The 10,000-nt window shown below is 46.8% G+C and overlaps 1 protein-coding gene across 1 annotated transcript in view; it reads right to left on the reverse strand.

The window, feature by feature from the left end:
• BBS2 (Bardet-Biedl syndrome 2) overlaps window positions 1-5,296 on the reverse strand; it is a 34,418-nt gene extending 29,122 nt beyond the window's left edge. Inside the window, exons 1-2 of the mRNA XM_008539792.2 lie at window positions 4,972-5,296; window positions 226-453 (exon numbers count right to left, since the gene is read on the reverse strand). Coding sequence (XP_008538014.1) covers window positions 226-453; window positions 4,972-5,088 — 345 coding nt within the window. The 5' untranslated portion in view covers window positions 5,089-5,296. The remainder of the gene's footprint in view (window positions 1-225; window positions 454-4,971) is intronic.
• Window positions 5,297-10,000: the final 4,704 nt, after the last annotated feature.

Genomic DNA, 10,000 nt, shown 5'->3' on the forward strand with positions numbered 1-10,000 from the left:
CAAGCTGGAGTGTCACCAAGTGGTTACCAACCATGACCAAATAAATAAATAAGTGTCAAGTAGATAAAGCAGATGTAAATGGCAAAATCTCCATGTTGTTTAACTATACTACAACAGCCATATGCTAAGCAAACCAAAACAGATGTCTGATCCATTTCAAGCATAAAAAACCAAGGGACATTAACGGTTAATGGAAAAGTTATGGTTATAAAGGGGTATACTTGCCTCTCTGTAGAATAAATCTGAATTATTGTAGACATCATAAGCCAAAAGATTAGTCTGTGTCCCCACTAAAAGAGCGTCATAGCCCAGTTCTGGGTTCAATACTCCTGCAGTCAGGCAGGTAACTGCCTGGTTAATGTTGAGAAGTGAAACATCAGATTCCAGGGGGCTCTGGAAGACCCTGGATGCACTGAAATGCTTGCTCCGTGTATGAGGATTGTGAATAAGAACCTAAAACAAAAACAGTTAATTACATTCTCTTAAAATACAAAAAATGTAAAATTAACATACACTTTTTAAAAAGACTCAGGTCATTAACAGACACCAACATTAACGAGAAGTCACTTGTATCACCTACAAAACTTAAAACACTCATGCACTTAATGCACAGTCCTTTGCATTGCTAGCTTTCAATTAGTATGAATTGTGGAAATTCAGTGGTTCTCAGCCTTGTAAAAACAAGGTAATGGGCACAATCTAGTTGTTGCTTACCAGGGCAGTTTATATACCACCCACCAGCAGGACGTCAAAGCACTCTTAAAAACCAGCCTTTTCCTGATCAACCAGTAGGAAGCTGCTGCTACCAGCTACCATGTGATTGCTACACACCAAGAAGATCATAGAAAATAGAATAATAAAAATTTCTTTTAGGAGGCCATCCCGGTGGCATAGTGGCTAAGTTCGCATGCTCTGCTTCAGTGGCCTGGGGTTCACAGGTTCAGATCCCGGGTGCAGACCTACACACCACTCATCAAGCCATGCTGTGGTGGGGTCCCACATACAAAACAGAGCAAGACTCGCACAGATGTTAGCTCAGGGACAATCTTCCTCACCAAAAAAACCCAAAAAACCCAAAACTTCCTTTAGTATCTTTCATCTGGTGGTTTTAAAGTCTGGCAGTTAATGAATCTGTTTTACAAACTTAAACTGAGTCACAGAAATCAAGCTTCTTGAAGTTTTCATAGTCTATAATTAGCCCAAAGTTAACTAATTTAGCAGTTTCAACTATCATAATATAATCACCTGAGTGTTGAGCAAATCATTCAATTTCCTTGGGCTTCATCTGCAAAAAGCAGGTTTGGTCTAGAAGACAGATTCTCAACAGGGGTGATATCGCTCCCAAGAGCGGTGACTGGGTTTGGGGTGGGGGGAATCTCAGATTTTAGAATGGCTTGTGGCCCTCCAAAGGGCTACAGTACAAAAACAGACACGCAGTATATCTGTGGTATGAAAATTTCATCAGGGAAATTTTCATTATCTAAAAAAAGTTTCACGGGGGGGCAGTATGAAAAAGAAAAAAAGACTGGACCTTAAGCCTCCTCCAGTTCTAAAATTCACTCATTTTAAATAAGTATTTCATCTCTTTGGTATAAATCCAAAAAGAGTTAATTTTAAATTATTACCTAAACAAGATAGCCTAGTCACAAAAAATAATTTTCAAAAGAATTGATTAGAAATACATAGAAAAGGCATGTAGTTCATGTTCTCATCTGAGTACTACTTTACAACATGCTTTATACAAGTTCCTGCATTTACCCTGCTTTACAAATGAGGTCAGAGGGTTAAGGCCCTTCCCAAGGTCTGGCGACTGATAAGTGCCAGGGCGAAGACATGAAGCCTGGTGTCTGGTTCCAGACCCTAGGCTCTAGCCACCACATCTTACTTCCTTTTACAACAGTCCTGAACAAAAGAATTCTTTTGGAATCTTCTAGTAATTAGACATGCTGAGAAAGAACAGGAGGGAAATAACTTACGGACTTCACATTCATTGTAATTGGAATGCAAAGAGTTTGGGGTTTGTTGCCGAGAGCAACAAGAGTCCCAGGAGGCCAGCTTCTCCCTAGTCCCCTCCTGCTGTTCTCTGCACACAGAAATCAGGTCCCCAGGAGACCTACCTGTCCCTCAGGAAGCTCAGTCACACAACAAATGGATCACTACCAGTACCTTCAGCCAAAGGACTGGCTGATGTTCCCGCAACGTGTTCTTGCTGAGGGGGTGATGCTGACAATATAAATTCAGCCAGCCCCCTCAGCTCCACGGTGAGAGGAAAAATGTCCCCAGAGGAAACTACAAATGTTCATCTTGCAAGAAACCCCTCTTAAAAATACCCTAGCTCAGGGGGCCAGCCCAGTGGTGCAGCAGTTAAGTTCACAAGTTCTGCTTTGGCGGCCCAGGGTTCGCCGGTTCGGATCCCAGGTGCGGACATGGCACTGCTTGGCAAAAGCCATGCTGTGGCAGGCGTCCCACAAATAGAGGAAGATGGGAATGGATGTTAGCTCAGGGCCAGTCTTCCTCAGCAAAAAGACGAGGATTGGCAGCAGATGTTGGCTCAGGGCTAATCTTCCTTAAAAAAAAAATCCTAGCTCGGGCTCAGAGACCAGATCCCAGTAAGCCAGCTCCACATTCACAACAGAGTCCCACTTACAATGACAAAATCCTGTTTCTAGAGACACAGGCATGAACGGTCAAGGAGGGCTTTAGCCCTACCTGGAATATTTGTTTTTAAAGGAGATGTTTGAGTATTACTTAAATAAAATATCACCAATTTTTTTTTTTAAGTCTCAGGATAAAAGATCAGGTCAGAACTTTTCAGATTTGTTTAAAGTTCTGAATATAGTGTCCACTTACACAGGATACAGAACCTCCTCTCTCTCAATCTCTCCCTTTTTTTTTATTTCCGCCTTCAGAAACAGACCTAGGTGGAATCAAGCATTCCTGCCTCCCACTCAGTCACATTCTAGTGAAAGGGCTTCCATGGAAACTTCCGCCTGATCTTCCTGGTACTACTCCTACACTCACCTCCCAGCATCTCTGTTGCAATACCAGCCAGCTATCCTTTATCTAAAACATAAATCAAATCCCATCACCCAAAAACCAGTCTTTACCATGGCCCTATATGATCAGGGCCCTACACAGGCCCTTCACGATCTGGTCCCTGGCTACCTTCCTCATTCCACTCCAGCCCCAGCAGCCTCCCTGTGTTCCTAGAACACAGCAAGCATACTTCCACCTCAAGGCCTTTGCACTTACTGACCCCTCTGCCCAGAAGGCACCATCTGCAGGGCTTGTTTCCTCATTTCCTTCAAGTCTCTGATCCACAGTTATCTGATCAGAGGCCTACAGGACCACTCTGTCCAAAACAGCATCTGCCATCATCCCCAACCCGTGGTTTTTTCTCCTATTGAAACATTATCTGTATGTGTATGATGTATATACATAAATATATATATTTTTCTATTTTTTCTATTAACCGTCTGGCTCCCCCTCTCAAGTGTAAGCTCCGAGGGGGTGAGACCTGTTTATCACCCTCACCCTTGCACCTGCAAAGCTAAGGACTGTGCCCAGCATAGTAAGCCCTCAATAAATTAGGAGCTAACATCAATGGGATCTTTTCAGCCCATTTAATCAGCTGCTATGCTACAGCAGAACCCGTATGAATCTCTTTTTGGCATGTCAGTGCCTCTTAACAATAACAACTACCATAATTACGTGCCAAGGCCTGTGCAAAGGGCTTTACTTCATTATACTACTTAATGAAAATGAACCATTGCTTTTTACTTATGTATCCCAAGGCACATCATATGAGACAACATACAACATAGGTGGAAATGGCTTGAAAACTGTAAATCATTATATAAATGTTAGCTTACGAAATCCACAATAGGTCAGAGCACATGCACTCTAAGCTAGTTGAGCGACCTCGAGCATTACTTTGAATCTCTCTGAACCACTATTCTAGTCATTACAGTGGGAGTAATAAAAGGAAAATAGTAACAGGTAACAATTAGTGACCATTTTCTATATGCCAAGCGCTCGCATGTATTAACTTATGTAGTCATCGTAACAACTCTATGTGGTAGACACTGTGATTAAGTACCTTGCCCAAGGTCATGAAATTAGTAGGTACTAAGCCTGTTGCCCTTGGCATTGTAACAAGGATGCCGAGATAATTAATGTAATAAGGCTTTGTACCTGTTGGAAGTTATGACGCTTGGTGTCACTGTATTCCATGTATTTGGGCCTACCTCCCTCAACACACAGTGCCGTGAATTGCTTTGTCACTTGTCCTTCTGGACTATAAGCTTTCTGAAATTAGGGACTCCAGCTTTATCTCTGAATCCCCAACATCTAGCACAAAGGAGGTGTTAGTAAAAGTCTGGTGAATGTTGAATGACCACGTCTTTCTCATCTCTTTGACTCCCACACCTTGCACAGCACCTGGCACATAAACAGGTCCCTAGTGAATAAATTACGGGAAAAGACGTGAATGCTCATGGATAAAGATCAAATGTGCAATTTGAATCATTTAATTTACAGGTCTTTGTTTTCCTTTTTTCCCATAAAGTTGCTTGGCTCGAGAGGCAGTCTGAGATAGCGGAAGGAGTTCCAGACTGACAGGCAGAGGCGCTGGGCTCGAATCTGGGGTCTGCTACTATAGGTAACCCTGACCAAGCCCCTTCCCTTCCGGGGACTTCTCTGCCCTAAGCTCCCCATCTGTAAAGGGAGTCTGACATTGTCCGAGTCTAAGGCCTGAAGACAAGTAAAGGGAACTGCTCGGAGAAGCCGCTCACGCGACACCCCACTCTGTTAGACTGGGTGGATGAAGCAGGATGGAGAGCTAGGGCGACGGGCAACCCGTTGCCGGGCAACCCTGGCTGGGGGCGGGGTCGGAGGAGGAGGGGCGGGGTCGCACGGGCACAGCCCGCGGAGGTCGTAGGGACCCGAGGGGCCCGGGTTCCCAGCGGTTACCTTGCCCGCTTGGGTGGCGGCCGCCAGGCACGGGTGAGTCCCGTCGTAGCGCCCTACAGCCACCATGCGGGGGCTGATTTTGTGGCGCAGTTTCAGGGTGAATACGGGCAGCAGCATGATGGCGGCGGCTCTAAGGAGGAGGGCTGGTGGCCCGAGGCCGGCACAACTGAGCCGGCCTCACCGCTGCGGTGAGGGGCGCGGGGAGCAGACCAGCCCCGCTCCGCCAGCGAAACAGCGCGGGCCCGAGGTCGCCCCCCGGCCGCCGGCTCCTAATGCGGCTGCGCAGGCCCGCCCAGCGCCTTCTGCGGCTGCGCAGGCTCCGCCCAGCTCTTTCTGCGGCTGCGCAGTCGAGCTTCGCGTTTAGTTGTGGCTGAAGTTGGTACTCTCAGTGATGCAGTCGTGTCTTTTGCTGCTGTAACTTACCCGCTAACGTGTGTTGACTGCCTGCTCCGCCCCTAGCGTTAGATGTTATGTCTATGCAAACCACGGAAGTTACCTGCACTAAGTATACCAATCCTCTCAAAAAGAAAAAATAGTCACGTTCTAGACTCAAGTTTAAATGGTCCACCGCCCCTGTAAGATTCTCTGCATATATTTAAATGCAAACGTGAGAAATTAAAAAGTCATGACACTTCTCGACGTTCGTTCAGATCTTTTTTTGAGGGTCTGCTAAGTGTCAGGTACTGTTCTGGACAATAGAGATATAGCAGTAAACATGAATTTACTGGTCTGGAGCCCTCCTGGAGCTGACATGCTAGTCAGAGGACACAAGCACTGAACAAGAAATACATGTAGTAGGTCATTTGGTGGTGAACAGTATAGAAGAAAGTTAAAGCGGGCAAGAGGGACAGAGGATTGAAGGGAAGGCAATTTTAAAGAGGGTGGTAGGGAAGAGACCTCACTGAGAAAGGCAAGGACTTGAAGGAAGTGAGCGAGCCGGCCTCGAGGAAGAGTGTTCCAGCAGAGGAAATTCAGGTGTGAAGGGACTGAGAGATCACTGACTGCCTTCCAGAAATAGACGTTTAGAAGTGAGGGATGAGATGAGTAGGAAGCAACAGAGGACACTGAGAAGGAGCAGCCGTTGAGGAAGTAGGACCAGGAGAGTATAGTGTCCTGGAAGCCAAGTGAAGAGAGCATCGCCAGGAGGAGGAAAATAACTGTCAGATGCCATGGGTAGGTCTTGAAAGAAGAGTTCCAGAGTAATCTTGATATTTGCATTTTGTAATTACAGCTGTAGAAATGAGCATGTTTTTTCAAGTCTGTTGGTGTGTCTGTCACTAGTTGTAACCTCCTTTGGAGATAATGTCAAAACTAAATTTGAGGGCCTTGATGGAATGTAAGACCTGAGCCACTGACCCCCCAGGTCCCCTCTGATAGGCCTTGCCTTTGAGTTCTCACAGCCCCTTTCTGCCCTACTCCCTCTGCTGTCACCTGTCTAGACCCCACAGTCCTGGAGCAGTTCCTTGACCAGCCCTGTAATGGAAAATGCCCTGGGTCTGTCCTCCTGCCCCTGTCCATCAGAACTTTGTTTTCTGAAGTACCCTTCCCCTCAGCCCCTAGACTCTACCTCCACAAAGTCTTCAGCTCGCTGAATCCATTCCACTTTGCCAACAGCTGATCACAAGGCTTGATAGGCTATCTCTCCCAGGAACAACTTAAAAGAAATGAATCTCTGAGAAAAGTTACCTCACACTCTTCACTTTTCTGAAAAATATTTATTGAAAGTCTGCGTGCTAGGGACTATTTATTTCAGATACAGCAGTAAACAAGAAAGACACAGTCTGTGCCCTCATGAATTTTACATCCTACGAGTGTATTAGTTTGCTAGTACATGGCCATAACAAAAGACCACAAATAAATAGCTTAAACAACAGAAATTTATGTGATCACAGGTCCAGAGGCTGAAGTCCAAGATCAAGATGCCAACATGGTTAGTCTCCCCTGAAGCCTCTCTCCTTGGCTTGCAGATGGCTACTCTCTTGCTGCCTCTTCACATGGTTGTCCCGCTGCATGCGTCCCTGGTGTCTCTTTGTGTCCAGATTTCCTCTTCTTAAAAGGACACCAGTCAGATTGGGTTGGAGCCCACCCGCACGACCTCATTTTAAATTAGTCACCTCTTTAAAGACCCTGTCTCCAAATACAGTCCCCTTCTCAGGTCCTAGGGATTAGGACTTCAACAAATGAATTTTGGGGCTGGGTACATAATTTAGCCCATAACAAAGGGTTAGGGAGCAACAGACGTTAAACATGAAAGCAAATAAGATCATTTTATCTGGAGATAAGGCTGATGTGCTGGGGCTCAGGAAAGGCCTTTTGGAGGAAGTGACGTTTGAACCAAGAGCTTTTTTTTCTCTTTATTTTTTATTTTTTTAAATTTTTTTTTTTTGAGGAAGATTAGTCCTGAGCTAACTACTGCCAGTCCTCCTCTTTTTGCTGAGGAAGCTTGGCCCTGAGCTAACATCGTGCCCATCTTCCTCTACTTTATATGTGGGATGCCTGACACAGCATGGTGTGCCAAGCGGTGCCATGTCCGCACTTGGGATCCGAACCGGCAAATCCCGGGCCGCTGAGAAGCGGAACATGTGCACTTAACCGCTGCGCCACCGGGCCAGCCCCTGAACCAAGAGCTTTATGACAAGAAAAAGGCAGCTATTAGAAGTTGTCGGGGAAGGGCGTTCCAGATAGAGGGAACAGCAAGGGCAAAGGCCAGGTTGGGCATGTTTGAAAATCAGAAAGAAGACAATGTGGCTGGAGCCTAGTGAGTGAGGAAGAGAGAGGTCAACAGGGGCCACATCCCCGAGAGCTGTGAGCCACACCAAGGAGCTTGAGTTTTGCTCTTTAGCAGGCAGACAAGTCCACGGCCTACTGGATATCCATGTAAAGCTGCTCTTGGCCTCCATCCACCTGGCCAAACCCTGCTCACCCTATGTACTGCCTTGGTGGCCTGTAACTTTGCAGTTGCTCTTTCTAACAGGACATTACAATCTGAAGCAGCATCACTAACATTTATTGAGCATTTTTTGCGTGCCATTCTAAGTACTTTATATGGATCATCTCTCTCAATCCCACAATAATCCTATGAGGTAGGTACTATCGGTATCCCCTTATAAGATGGCAAAACTCTACCCGTGTCACCTCCTCCCTTCATAACTCTTCATTGGCTCCCCATTTTCAACCAAAGGAAGTTCAAGCTCGTTGACAAATTACATGAAGCTCTCCAAATTCTGACCACCGTTGGCCTCTGCAGCCTCATCTTTTCATCCTCTTGCCTCAAACTCGATCCCTTCTCAGATGCTGTCTCTAGCCTCTCTGCCTTGGCTCACGTTAGCCCTCTGCCTGGAAGGGCCTTCCCCTCACTTCATAACTCGCTCCCATCTTTGAAGACAGGTTGGGCATCACCACTCCAGAGAGTCCCGTCTGACGGCCTCTCTCTCAGCTGCTACCGCACTCAAGAGGTGGCCACCCTTCCTCTGTGCCTTCATCGGTCCCCTGGCAATCATTCATTTGCTGTGTTGAGGGGTATTTAATTCATTGGATCAGCAAAGAACCCCAGAAGGGTAGAGTATCCCCATCTTCCCTGCCAAGCACTGATCAGGGCAGCAGACATGGAGGCTTTCCTCTGAGGAGGAAAAAATGACAGCCAGGAGAGGCTGGCCTGGAGCTGACCCTCTCCCCCAACAGTCCCAAAGTCTTCTCAACCTCCCATCACCCACCAGGAATCACTGGCTCTTCAGAGAGGACACCTGTCATCTTCACGTCAGTGAGAGCTGGGGCTCCTGAGGGCCTAGGACTTGGAGGGAAGAGCTGGTGGGCTCTAGTTTGGCAGCGCTACACCATGGGTAAGCCCACCAGCCTCGACAGCATGCAGGCCTGCGTTCAAGCTCCTCCTCATCAGTCACTAGCTGAGACTTGGGTCCATCGTTTAATGCTAACGCACACATCTGTCGAGTGCCGTCTCTGTGCCAGACGCTTGACACACAGGCTAACTCGTTTAATCCTCGCAGCCACCCTCTGAGGGAGATTCTGTCATCATGCCCACTTTGCAGGATAGGAAACTGAGTCACAGGAGGTTATATAACGTAAGCCCAAGGTCACACAGCTGGTAAGTGGCAGAACCAGGAGAGCAAACCCAGATGGTCACCTGAGCTCCTAACCACCACACGCACTGTCTCCTGCGGCGAACTTCCCGAGCGCCAGTGTCCTCTTCTAGAAAAGACAAATATTAGTGGCGCTACTTCTAAGGAAGTAGTTGTGAGAATTACACAAACTGTCTAAGTAAAGCACTGAAAGCAATGCCTGGCACTCATTAAGGGCTCCCATCAATGGTTACTATTGTTGTTACGAGGTTATTATTATTTCCTTTAGATGAAAAAGCTGCCTTTGACTTGTTGGGGTTGCTGTTATAATAAATTTGGTGTCTTTTTTTTTTTTTTAAAGATTTTATTTTTCCTGTTTCTCCCCAAAGCCCCCTGATACATAGTTGTGTATTTTTAGTTGTGGGTCCTTCTAGTTGTGGCTTTTTTTTTCTTTTTTCTTTTTTCTTTCTTTAGCAAGTGGTGTTGTTCCTAGTTCCCTCTCAGCTCTGGGGTCAGAAAAACCAACTGAGCTCGTCAAGGTCTAGTGGGACCAGGTGAGACCAAGAATTTAGATCCTGGTTTAGGGTCCTAAGTCCTCACCTCGCGCATGCGAAGCACCCCCACTAGAGGGTGTGCAGGTGTAAAGAACAGAGGACCGCGCACCTGGGGACTCCAGATTAAAGGCCTGGAGAGAGGCGAGGGGAGAGGCCCCCCAGGACAGGAGGGCTCCCACAGTGGCAGAGTTGACTTCTGGGCAGTGGACTGGGGTGGGGGCCAGCTGGAGAGGGACTTTTGCCTTTTCCTTTATGCACTGTGGTACTTGCTGTTTTCACAGCAAGCTTGCTTTACTTTTATAACACACACATGCAACTTTAAAATAAAATGGCGTGAGGGTGGGGCTGTCTGTGAATTTCAGAGGTCTAGAGCCACGGCCCCTCCTCACCCCCTTGCCC

This window comes from Equus przewalskii, chromosome 3 (genome assembly GCF_037783145.1).
Source record: "Equus przewalskii isolate Varuska chromosome 3, EquPr2, whole genome shotgun sequence".
NCBI classification, from domain to species: Eukaryota; Metazoa; Chordata; class Mammalia; order Perissodactyla; family Equidae; genus Equus; species Equus przewalskii.